Source organism: Spea bombifrons, chromosome 3 (assembly GCF_027358695.1).
Source record: "Spea bombifrons isolate aSpeBom1 chromosome 3, aSpeBom1.2.pri, whole genome shotgun sequence".
In the NCBI taxonomy this organism is placed as follows: domain Eukaryota; kingdom Metazoa; phylum Chordata; class Amphibia; order Anura; family Pelobatidae; genus Spea; species Spea bombifrons.
The window spans coordinates 108499862-108513238 of NC_071089.1; the positions used below are offsets into that span (position 1 = coordinate 108499862).

Below are 13377 nucleotides of genomic sequence, written 5' to 3' on the forward strand. Positions count from 1 at the left end.
GAGCCGCAGATTTATTGAAGTGAAACACAGCAGGGTTACGCGCTGTGCGCGCTGGGCTTCTTCATTCGTCCTCCATTTTTTCTCCAAATGTCCCTCTATGGATATCATATGGATTACAATTTAAAAGGGTTATTTAAGGCTCATTTTTCCTAAAATAGATTTGTTAACGCTGATATTTGACTGCTTGATATATCGCGTCATATTCCGCAGAGCTGTATGGTTATATAGATCATAGTTTCTGCCGAGATACTTCTTAACGCCTGGATGAAGACGGTCTAGTAATAAGAGAGATGACGTTTTCTTTTGTGCTTATCAGCTAGAACTCCATTAAAGAGGTGAAATAAATATGGTAGGGATTGACTCCCTGGAAACATTGCCCTGATTCCATAGGGGTATCTGCTCCAGGCGTATATACGGGACAGGTATACGGGACAGGCAAAGCTTTAGGACAGAATGCTTCGAAGAAAACATCTCGTAAGAATGGTCGTTTTAGGAAACCATATAGATGAGGCTTATTTTTAATCGTCTGTCTGTGTGTGTGTCCTGCAGTACCAGCGAACATGAATCTATGGAAACAGTCCTGTTGTTTTCTTGCAGTCTCCGGTTACTGTACGGCCAGGGTTTGAATCCCTGCTATCGCTCTCGCTGCCCTCGCGCTTTTATGAATGGATGACGGGAATAAAGCTGCTAATGTTTATAAGAGACGGTAACCGTGTGAAATATAACATTACAACACATTCAATACATTTTGTACCAAGCGTGACCTTTCAGCCCTCGGTTTCCATGTTCTGCGTTGGCAGAAGTCCTCAGGAAATTATTTATTACCTTCAAGGTTGGTCTTCCCTACACAGAGCGTAAGAGCCTTTAATACGGCCCTCAGGAGCCAGCTTTCTGGGACGGGGTTGTGTTCTATATATTGTGATCAGCATATAACTAGCAAAAAATGTACGCACCGGGAGTAATATTTTGGGTGCTTTTGCTGCAACTTTGTTGATTTTGTTTGCCATGACCTGAATGCTGGTCAGGGTCGTGGGGCGTGGAGCCCTGTGCTTGGAATTCAACTGGTGCTTGAACCATCCGCGCATGTGGAGAATAACATACAAAAAGAGAGCAGCTTAATAGCCTGACCTCACTGGATCCATTACAGAGGACAGTCTGTCCAATTCCATCAGCACGAGGGAACCAGCGACCCTCGATGGACGCTTCAGCCGTGATGGCCCCGTCACAGGGATGCAGTTAATGGCCCTCTAGGCACAAGAGAGCAAGGAGGTCCTCGTGTGGATTCACCTTCACACCTGGGATGGACCCCAAGAGTTATATATAAAGGGTTAGAGCGTGACGTGACAGCGGGTTATTATCCTGCTCTATGGCGTGTCCCCTCTTGGGGGCTTCTACATTTTAGCTCGCTTGCGCCGTTACAGATGGAAGAAAATCTCCATCAACATATAAGCGTACCTGGGAAGTCTCGGCGTTTGACCTGGAGATCTCCGGGTGAACACCCGAATCTTCTGGGTTGCAAGAGTGGGATTTTTTTTTCACTTTAACGGCACAAGTGAGCTAAAACGTGAGACGCTCCGGAGTGGGGACGCAGCGACGATCCGTTCCGGTAGAGTTGTTTGTGTCCCTGCCATCCAGCACGTGGGGGGTTAAATAGGTTTAAAGCGTCGTGTCCCGGCCAGATCTCGCTCCAGATGTTTGTGACAGTAATTCAGGCTTTCTCTTCTCGATATATCCGTCCCTCGTAATCCTGAGCAGTTTTGTTGCTGGGGTTAAGTTAATTTTAGAACGATCTTGCTCTTTCATGACTTGCATTTATGGTTTTTCTTTAAATATTTGCTTTTCACCCCCATGGCAACCCTGTGCTTCCAAATAACAGGACAATCTGTAGCATTACTATAGCCTGAAGGCGAACGGCATCTCATATTATAAATAATAAATGTGAAATATAAGCGCGTTGTTTTGAGAACTGTGCTGCTCTGTGGTTCATTTCCAGATTTCAGGATGCCTGTGAGGTCCAAACTTGTTTAGATTCCATTAATATTTTTGTTGTTGTTCTGCTCTGTATGTTAATGTGAAATGTTTTGATGGGATTTCATGTATTTTGATAGGAGGGCCCATTTAAATTCACCTCTCAAGAATTTTCCCTGAAATGTTGCCCTTTGAGTGTTTTACCACCATGGAGGTAATTGGAAAATGCCTAATTGATTTTCTTTGTCTGCTAAAAAAATGAATCCCTGGAGGTTGTATAAAAATCCTGCTTGCTGACTGCTTGCTGACTGCTTGCTGACTGCGGAGGAAAGTGTTGCGTTGTTTTGCAGCGTAGGCTCCTTCAGAGAGGCTTCAGTAATAAAGCGGGAGCCTTCCGCCATATAACTTTATAACTTCTCTGTGTAAATATTATCCAGCTCCCAAAGGGTGAATATACCGTCACGCGAAGTGCAAGGGCTGCTCACAATATATAATATTCTTTATTATCCCGCAGGCTCTTGATGTCGATCGAACCATCCTATACAAAATGAAGAAGTCTGTGAAAGCCATTAACACGTCGGGCCTGGGTATGTACTCTCTCACCGGAGATGTTCATGTTTTCCCCCTAGCTGCACTTATCGCCTTCCTCCCTCCCCTTGGTAACGGGCTTACCTATTATTAGTTATTATCATTATTTATTTATTATTTGTTTAAGACTCCTTTTAATTTTTCCATCTTCCAGCCGCTGTCTTTAAATATTAGATTTTCTAACTATTAACTCTGTCAACAAGTCTTGTAATCTTAGTTTCTATATAAAATGTAACAATAATAAATAATACTGTTTCTAGCTATTCTGTACATTTTTTGTAGTTTTATATTGTTCCGAGAGCTGTTTTTCTCAGCAGGGATCAGACAGTGGTCCCTGCGTGCTGGCGATCTGACCCGCCGGTAGATCAGCTGTCAGCGTGCGGGGTGTCTGATCCCCGTCTACAGCCGAGGATCCCGGTGACGAGAAGCTGCCGATCGGCCAAATGCATTCTGATTCTTCCTCTGGAACTTCACATTCTTTAGCGCTGTGAAATGTGATCCGTAAATGATGATTTTTGGTATTTTAAATGTATACAGTCAACATAAACCACGCGGAATTTCGCTTGTTTGTCTTGCTTTTAAATTCCACCATCCTGACACCTCCTTATTACCAAAATATGCGAGTCTGTACTGAACCCGACCTAAAGCACTGTTTATGATTCTTATGATTTACATGTGTAATTATTTGGGGAAGTGCAAAGAATGTGGTTAACCGCGTATATCAGGGGCCAGCGGGATCCTAAACCCCGGTCACGTTCCGGCTCGCCCGCGGCTTAGCACTCATCACACGGAAAGGAGCCTGCTAAGGTCTTCTAGATCACCAAACTACACTTTAAGGCTGGATTCTTTGTTGGCTCCCTGCTTTCTGCTTTACTTTATTCCGCAACATTTTCAGATGTAAAATTCCATGTTTTTAAGCAAAAGTAGGGCTTTTAGAATCTAGTTCCTCCGATTAAGGGGTAACACGAGGAATTGTTGTAATGGCTGTGAACGCGTCTGGTTCCGGTTTGCGGATTTTGTGTTGGGTTTGTATGGCGTTGTTAACCTTTCAGATGCTGGCGCCTGTCTGGCTGCTGTTTCCATGATTGTGAAAGCTTTATTTATTGTTATCCTTGCTACAGCAGCAAACATGTCCCTTTTGGGTACCCGCTGCAGCCCCTCCACACATGGCTTGGAAAATAATGTCGCTGTCCAGGCGTCTGTCTCCTCACCCCATGGCGTGACACAAGCCGCCGTGACCTTATGTCGAGAGTCCTCCACTTGGCTCCAGTACCGTGGCCAGTGCTGTGAGGTGGCCGCTGGCCGTGTGGTGGCTGCAAATGACTGCGGGCCCCCAAAGTTACGTGTGCCTAATGGGTAGTCACCCTAGGTTGTGTCGCTTTATAGATGAGTCAGGCTGGAGCGGATGTAGTTAATAACCATCCTGTCTAAGGAGAAAGTGTGATGGTGTGATAGGTGTGATGGTGCGATAAGTGCGAGTCGACCCGCTAACTATATTGTCACAAGCAGCCATCTTTCAGGTTATCGGATTACATCGCAGTTACGCTTTTTGTGGTTGTGTTGCTTGCGTAGCGCTGATTGAAGTGATCTTCGCAAAATCCGTGACCTTGTTTTTGTATATTTCTTTAAAGCGGTTCTGTCACTTTTAGTAAATCCTACTCAACAGTTCAGTAAACGAAATAAACCCATGTAATTATGCATGTATGTGATTGAAAACATGTATATTATCACACGTAACACGGGGCAGCTATCTTGACCTTCTGTTTGCAGGATGTGCATTATTATTCCTCCCCGATTACTTTTACTTGTGCTTTATAACGAGCGGAGCGTCTCCCATCCCGCTGGGGAAATAGTTTGCGTGGTTGCTGGTTCATCTTGTGTTCGTTTCTCTGGTGAGGGAAATGGTTACGATGTTAATGACATTTTGGTTCAATGTCCTAAATTTAGCACCACGAAGAGCGCTTTGTTTCTGGAAATGTCATCCTTTTCTGGAAAGTGCGTGTAATAATAATCCCGAAGCCACATAATAAATAATTCTACGTGTTCAATGCTAGAATGAGGGTTGAAGAATGAAAAAAGATATACTATTTTATCGGGCTAGGAGGACAAACTGGCCGGGCAAACAGAAATTGGGGCCAGACCGCACTCCTTGGGAGCCAAATCTCCCAAAAACATAGGTGCCGACTCCCCGGCTCCCGGTACTTCTCCGTTCCTGCGCTGTAGAATCGCTCTGCATGTCCAGCTGAGGTCTCTCCCCATTATCTTTATACATGTTGGGGAGGTATATAATAATAATAATAATAATAATACCCCTCAGGGCTTGGCTGCAAACTATCCCCTTCCGTGTTAATATCATAAGATATAAGCCGTTTAGATGACGTCTCCCACGCGGAACGCTCTTCTCTGTCGTCGTCTTCCTTTCTCTGGTTTAATTGGTGAATGAGCAGGAATACACAAGAGAATAGAGAAACATTTTGGGTAGAAGTAGGTTGTCCCCGCCGTTCAGGTTTCTCCTCTCGACACTTCAGAAAGCCCGAGGGGCATTTTTTAATGGGCAGTGGTTAGAGACGCAGCTGGGAGCAGCTTTTAACGAGACTTTATGGGACTTATAACCAGCTGATTGACTAATAATAATAATAATAATAAAAAGAAAATAGTTTCTGCTCTTTATTATTGTGTTTTTGGGTGCACTGATACTCACGAAACATTCTGATCTTCTTGTACGATAGAGGCACATCGGGGACTGACGAAGGGTAGGACCGAGAGTGCCTCAGAGAGCCACAAATGTGAGAATATGGTAAAAAGTAATGAGAAATGAGCTTTAATTGTGTTTTTATTATGCTTTTGACAATAATATACACAAAAGTTTGAAGTCACTTAGAAATGTCCTTGTTTTTGAATGAAATGGATGAGAAATCCAGCGCAGACGGGGTTAATGACTATTGTAGCTGGAAACGGCAGATTTTTCATGGAATTTCTTCATCAACGTACAGTGGCCCTTTATCACTCCCATCACTCCTGTGTTCCAATGGCCCTTTATCACTCCCATCACTCCTGTGTTCCAATGGCCCTTTATCACTCCCATCACTCCTGTGCTCCAATGGCCCTTTATCACTCCCATCACTCCTGTGCTCCAATGGCCTTTTATCACTCCCATCACTCCTGGGTTCCAATGGCCCTTTATCACTCCCATCACTCCTGTGTTCCAATGGCCCTTTATCACTCCCATCACTCCTGTGTTCCAGTGGCATGTTGTGTTCCCTGATCCAAGTTAACGTTGAAAAGGCTTATTGTTTGTTAGAAACCCTTTTGCAATTATGTTACTGCTAGAAATTTCCTTGATTTCCATGAAAACAGCTCAGTGACCCCAAACTTTTAAACGGCAGTGTGTGTGTAATACCTGCTTCGATGCATGAAACGCTGTCAGAGAGCATTAGAATATCTACATTGTTTCTAAAACATTCTGTTCAATAAGCTTGGATCTTCTCAATAAGTATACAGTAGTACACGTCTGGTATCGCGTGCCATTCTGTAGCAGTGTAAATAAATGATCGTAGGGCTAGAGAGGCGAGGATGATGATGAGGATCATGGGTGCCATTTGTGTCAATATAACCAATAGCCCTGGCCTTTATGTGAAATGCCTTGAGTGCTGACTCGCTAAGGCGCGGTAATACGGCAGGATGGTGACATACGTGTTCAGGCTTCAACGCGTTACGTGATGAGTAGTCTTCCGTGGGTCTGTGTTGGGGTTAATGACTATTGTAGCTGGAAACGGCAGATTTTTCATGGAATTTCTTCATCAACGTACAGTGGCCCTTTATCACTCCCATCGCTCCTGTGTTCCAATGGCCCTTTATCACTCCCATCACTCCTGTGTTCCAGCTCAGCTCAGCTCAGCTCCAGCTCCTGTGATGAGCTCAGCATGTCTAATGATCCCAGTAAAGCGCTGGCCTCCTGGTGAGTTACCCAGGCGCCTGCGGAAAGAGTTGGGATAAAACAAGCACCGGCTTTGGCGTCTCTGAAAGAGAGGAAGCCTAGGAAGAATAAAACGGGACAAGTGTCTTAACCCCTTTGAGACTCATTCAGCCGTAGCAAACCAAAGAAAAGGGATTCTGCCCTGAACAAAGGATACAACACAACTTGGAGCCATGCAGCCCTTCCTTTATTTCACCCGGCGGGATCGGCAGCGGGGATTTGCATATGTATTCGCATCATTTACATATGAAGTGTCTCATTTCCATGCCGGCGCGATGATTCCGGGGTAAGCATGCTCTTTCTCTTCTGTCGCAGAATGGCCCTATAATGATGACTATCATACCTCCAAAGTGTCTTATTTTAAGCGGGACAGTCCCTCTTGTGGAACCAAATCCTACAAGAGGAGCTCAGAATGTTTAGTGAGTCCTGAAAGCTGCTACATTGTGTATAGAAACGTTTTATCTTTGCATACGCTAGCCCCAGCCTTTGTATATAGTTTGTACCGCGATTGCACGTTTATTTTTTATTGTTATTATTGTATCCAATATGTACTATAACGCAGCACGGATTTGATACAAGATGCAAAAAAAAAAAGCCATCCTGGAGCCGGCCCTCTGAAAAGGTCCCGTTTTTTCTGGTGAGAAGGGGAATTAGGTGGCTCTTTTGAGCCCCCCCCCCTGTCAATGATTCCACTCGACCTAAACCATTGCAGGGAGGGACCAAGATGATACGGCCCTCCTGCAGGCCTTCTGGCTGGGGAGGAAAGGGTTACATATCCCTTGTGGAGCGCGGCCCCCCGAAGAAATGAAGAAGGGGACCTGGTGTCCGCTGTGGCCTTAGGGCACGATTTGGCACCCGGCGCTGTTCTTTTCCGCTTCACAGCGGAGCCGCTGACCTCGGAGGCTCAATCAAAAAAACAACTAAGTACAACAAATTATAAACCAAAACCAATAAGTCACAATAACGCCTGCCCCATCTACACCTCTAACCACGCGATCTGAAACCCACGCATCCCCTTTTTAATGACCTGAAACAATGGAAATGTCATACGTCAGCCGCGATCCGTTATGACAGAGGTTTGTATGTAGGAAAGTGTTCTTTACGATCGTTTGCGATTGCTCCTTGCTGGCTCTGGCGACAACCCAGATGGCTTCTAATCATGTAGAAAGCGCCCGTCGCTCGCCGTGACACGGCTCCGTCGGTTGACGTGCGTCTGTCTTTATCTGGATGTCTCCACTTAGAATTCCTCGAGTGCTTTGTAAATGTTGCACTTTTGTGAATTCGGAGAAGGATTCTCTTTAGACATGTCCATATTTGCTCAAGTGTTTATCTCCCAGCCCCCCCCCCACTGTCCCTTTTATGCTCCAAATGCTGCGCTCCGTTATATAAATAGCAGCAGGTCGGAAATGTACGTGTGAAGCCCCCCCCCGCGCGCTACACCTTTAATCCTCTAAAGTTAACATTTCCCACTTTAGCCATTTAAAAATGGAGGTTTACGAGCATTCACGATGGGGTAAAGATAACTAAGGCGTTCATTCATCAGGGACTTCCGTCCTTCCCGCTTGGTGTCCTGCCGTTGCTTTAAGTTGATATCATAGATATCGCTAGCGTTCCCATGTTAGAAATCCATCAATGGATGTAATATGACAGCAGGGGTATAACCGTTCTATTTTGAGGTCCTAATCAGAACGTTTTTTTTTTTTTTCTCCGTTACATGGTTGCCCTGTTGGGGTAACTCCTGATCACACATATACCCGGGGAGAAGGCATTATCAGCATGCGCATCCACAAGCCCTGCCGGCTGCCTCCGGAAACGTTGCGTGGATCGAGGTCTTACTTATATTCCTGCTCGCTGGCGCTTTAAAGCTGAAGCTGGATGCATCGGGTATAAAGTAATAACGGGATTTTGCAGAATTCAGGGTTCTTCTATCCGACGGACTCTTTACTTCTTTAAACGCCGCAGATGTCAGCCCAGCCAGGAAGGAAAGCCGCTCCGTATCTGCTCCTCCAGACACGCGAGAGGAGCTCTTCTCCTGACCCAATTTGAAATAATTATGTTTGAAAATGTCTTCTCCGTGTCTTCGTGCCCTAAAGCAGTCCTATTTATTTTCACAGATGCACCAGAGTAGCTAGAAAAATTCTAATTATACTCGCATGCTGTAGGGCCCTCTGTCTGCGTATACCCCGATGCCAGGCGTCTCCATCTGCCCCGGGTAATTGCCTTATTAAAACGCTTGCTCCGTGGCTGGATCCTATTATCGCGTGCGGATATACGGTGTTTACTGACAGCACATCATCTACTAAAGACAATGGCTGGATCTCTTCATTGTTACAATAACACAGAACAGGAGGCATTGGTTATGCACATATTTTTAACCGATGGGATAATAGCGTTATCGGCCGTTTAGTAAATACGGCTTCTGCCTTCTACGAGTAATTATGGGGAAGGTCTTCATCTCGTAATGAGGTTTTGAGGTGACATGCCTGTGTTTTGGGAAAGAAGTCGCCCGCGGGCGCTCTGTGTGTAAATTGGAGTCTATGTTTAACAGTCAGCGGGGACACCGGGTCTATCTCTTTGCGGATTCCCCAGCCTGCCTCCAACACCAGGGGGAGCCACTGAGTCCAATCCTGGAGATTCACCGGGTGCTCGGGGGTCGCACCTAAACCTCATCCTGGTCCTTAAATACTTGGCAGAGCGGACGCCGACAAAAGGCAAGATGTAAAAAAAAGTTTAGTGTCCCTGCTACCCCCACTTAAAGAACTCTGTGAGCATTTTAATATGTATTCTTCAATAAAAAATTTAAATAAAGCATTTACCTGGCCTAGCAGCTGCAGCCCTGCTGTAGCAGCTGCCCTCCGCTTTCTTGTTCCAGCCTTTTTTTTGTCATTGATTGGCTGCTTGAAGCAGTGAGTGACAGGAAAGTGCTCCAATTGAAATCACTGTGTACATGCGTACGGGGGCCGAACAGTCCCCTGCACGCCGCCTTCCCCTAGGCAGCGCCCGATCTGCCTGGAGGCCAATAAATCACAGGCAGGGGCAAGTGTTTGGCCAAACAAATGTCCCCCATCGCACTGAGCTGGGTGTGTGGAAAGAGACAAATGCATATAGCGGGGATCGCAAAGAGTTACAACCTTTGGCATTATTTGTCATGTTTTATTAAGTGCTGACCTATTCCACCGTGCGGTAGGATGGGACGAGGTCAGCATGCGGTGACGCGTCACGCGGAGTAACAGGTGCTGAGGATCCTGCCTGCGGGAGTCCAAAGGGAGATGGTCCATAGGAGACGTACGGTGGGGAGGGGGTTTGCCATATTAGCTTGATTATGATCCTCGGGATACAGACAAACAACCTGTAGTTTTCGTAATGCCCTGGGGTGCGGGGTGATGTACGGAGGCACGGAATTCACCAGGGGGTACGTGCTCTGCGCTTGTGACGTGGCTTGGAGATACAGCCAGAGATAGGAAATGTCTCTTCATAGAAGCCTAGAATCCATCGTGTTCCAATAGAACAACATTGTAAATGAGAAGATGTCCCCGTACCTGCATATCCTTTTATTCCCGAGGAATATTAAAAACAATGACGGTGCTAATGGCGGTCTGCTACGTGCTGGAACTCGTTTCACGATGATAGAGAGAACAAGGCAGGACGAATATGTCAGGTGCATACTCATTAACGGTTCAAGATAATACTGCTAATCACCCAAACCGGCACATCGTACCGTCCGCTTCCACGCCTGCCCCTTATCTGTCCAAATAGCCTCTTCCTATTTTAGAAGCCATGTCCTATATCCTGGTCGTATGTCCCTTTCTTTCTACAGACCCCATTGGCATGATTTTTTTATTTTTTTTGGTAATGATCTCAACCTAAAATTAGAACGAGCTTTGACTATGTTATATAGCGTTCATGCAAATGGTATGTGCAATTTTCATATTGAAAATGCCCGCTAAAGCATTATTTTTCCTCGGTATTGCGAGCCGCGTTGCACGAATAATTTCCAGCTTCCATGGCTCGTTAAGTCAGACTGCCTTAATTAAAGTAATTACTGTACTGTGACATCACTTATTTTGTTTGTTTTTTATAAGTTTTTCAAGAGAATAGATAATTTTTAGGTTATTTTGACTGTAATGGTGAAATACAGCCGTAAACCTTAGCTCATATAATAAAAACTTTTAATCACACAAGGTGATGTCATCATTTAGCGCACATTGAATAAGTCCTTGAGTAGAAGAGATGTAAATACTCATCACCACCTTCTGTCTGTGAGGATTATTACAAATACACATTTATCTCGTCTCACGTCCTTAATCTACTGTTAGAGAGTCTTTCAAGATAAAGGAACGGAAATCAGAACTCTATTGCTGCTTCCCAAAAAAGGTGCTTCTTGAAGGGTTTCCTTTAGATTCCCAACATAGAAACATGGATTTTGACGGCAGATAAGAAGCGTTCGGCCGTCTAGTCTGCCCATTTCTCCTGATGTAAAGACTCAGACCTCAATCAGTGCTTGGTCTTGTCCTCAGGTTAGTTTTATGCTTTCCTCATGTACATACCTGGGAACTTCTGGGCACCGGCTACCCGGAGCCTTCCCTTGTGGGACGCGGCCAGGACTACCCACTGACGTCGGGGGCGTTCCCGCGGGAAACACCCCCATTTAAAGGGAAAACGGGCGGGAGTGGGGCGTGTCAAGACCCTGCTCCCGCGACCCGGAGGATTCGGGTATTGAACCGGAGAAGCGGTGCTTCACCGGGCAATGTCCGGATCAAACCCGAAGAGTTCCCAGATATGCTCATGCATGATTATATTCCTTCACGGTATGAGCCTCTACCACGTGGGGGCTCTTCATATTCCTCTCTCTCAGTACATTAAATCTTACATTACATCTAAAACTCTGACCTTCTAGTTTTAGACTTTGGCCTCCAACCGTTGTTGTTCTTTGAAATAATCTTTCCTCTTGTACTTTAGTCATTTTTACATGTATTTACATCTCGTCTCTCTTCTCTCCTCACAGTTTATGCCCTCACTTGAACAACTTTGCCCCTCAAACGCCTACACAAAGTGCTTGTTAGCGGGCGCGTTAGATTCTGAAAATAATGTTCTGGAACAGTTGTGTTTAAGAGTGGTGGGAATTCTAGGACATGTCTAAGGGTGGCCGCAGGTGGCCGTACGTAGATCAGCTCATTGTTGGCGAGCTGCATCTGAATACGGGAGCTGTTATTTGTCTAACCTTTCCCACCTAAAATTTTGGGTATTCTACCTCCTATTTTTCAACTATTATTGGACCTTCCACCATTTTTTTTCACTTCATTAGGTCTAGAAGGTCTTCTCACCGTTGTTGTTTGCCATGTTTAGAATTGTAGATTATTAACCTGCTAGATGTTAAAATGTTTTTCTCTGTATTCCTTTAAAGCCCACGTGGAAAATGAAGAGCAATACACCCAAGCACTGGAAAAATTTGGGGGCAATTGCGTCTGTAGAGATGACCCTGACTTGGGGACGGCCTTCCTGAAGTTCTCCGTCTTTACGAAGGAACTGACAGCACTTTTCAAGAACCTGGTAAGATTCTCGGTCTGGGCTTGTGAGGTTATTTTAACCGGAGATTGTGAGAGTTGCGAAAAAATCTTCGTTGATAGTCATTGAAGGAGACTTTCTCACATGGCGGGCAAATCCCAGTTGTCAGGCTGCGTGTCTATTATTGTTACTGGTATGTAATGTTTTTGAGTGTTTTGTAGTGACTTCATGAATACCCTTCTTAGAAACCTATATTCCCATAACAGGGTCAATTTACAATGTGAGAGCTGAAGCCAGATGGAAAATACCATCTTGTCACATTAACTACGCAGTGTGAAGGGCCAGCTCAGAATGAGACCTCAGTGAATCCATCGTCCAAGAAAAAGGCAGATTTTGCCCATAATGCTGCATTATTAATGGTTCTCTTAACAAAGATATGGAGCTCACATGTCTAATTTTTCCATAAGCACAAGTAGGCTTAAAAACAAGGCAACGGCATAGAGCGACAATAGGAAACGTGAGGCTTACCTGATGAGATTCGGCACTTTATGGGCTGTCTTGGGAAACCGTTCCTCTGGAATATATTCGCCATGTTCATGGAACGCTATCCCTCGGATTTATAGAGGCGGGAATGGGATTGAGTAGCGAACTGTTTTGGAACAGAAAGCTCTGACTTCATCCTAGAGTAGGATTAGGCGAGTAGCCACCGCCTTTTCATAAATCACTTGCAATACATTTGGATGTTAATTTTCTTTTATAGATGCGACGCACGTGCCTCTCCCGGCCGTCTGCTGGATCTTCTGCCTGGCAGAGGCGGCTGAATGCGTCTGATTGCTGTCATCACATAATTATGGATGGAAATGCAGGGGCCGTGAATCAGGCTCTAGTCGGTGGCAGGAGGGGCAGCCGCATTTAATGTCCGCGGCAGTAAATCTGTGGGTCCGTTACTGCTTTATAAAGGTTGTGATGAAATATTCCTGTTGGAATCTAGACTGGTAACGTTGTGAAAAGCTCTCTTATGCGAGTGCTTTGGTTTAATGTCAGAGCCGTGTAACCGGCTGTCGGAATGGAGAAGATCTCGGCCTTTCTGGTCGGTCTTTAGATACTCTGTAGTGTCATAGAATAGACGCAGAGACCGTGTACGCTGCAGCTCGGTGCGATGCTTATTACATGTGGCAGGCTGGTATTCTCTAGGGCCCCGTACCTTTCCGTTTGCTGTTTGCACCCTTTACATGCTCCGTTACATTACACTGCAGTTATTATATAGCGCCGGCCGATTTCATGGCCTAATTTAATAGGGGACAGGGAACACGTTTTGCAAAGACAACTGAAAATGACAA

General features: G+C 45.3%; 1 protein-coding gene across 5 annotated transcripts in view; it reads left to right on the forward strand.

Annotated features, from left to right (window-relative positions):
* Positions 1 to 13377, forward strand: part of ASAP2 (ArfGAP with SH3 domain, ankyrin repeat and PH domain 2) — a 65865-nt gene that overhangs the window by 17868 nt on the left and 34620 nt on the right. For all 5 annotated transcript variants that reach the window (XM_053458825.1, XM_053458827.1, XM_053458829.1 and 2 more), the window contains exons 2-3: positions 2483 to 2555; positions 11937 to 12082. In XM_053458825.1, the coding sequence (XP_053314800.1) occupies positions 2483 to 2555; positions 11937 to 12082 (219 nt within the window). The remainder of the gene's footprint in view (positions 1 to 2482; positions 2556 to 11936; positions 12083 to 13377) is intronic.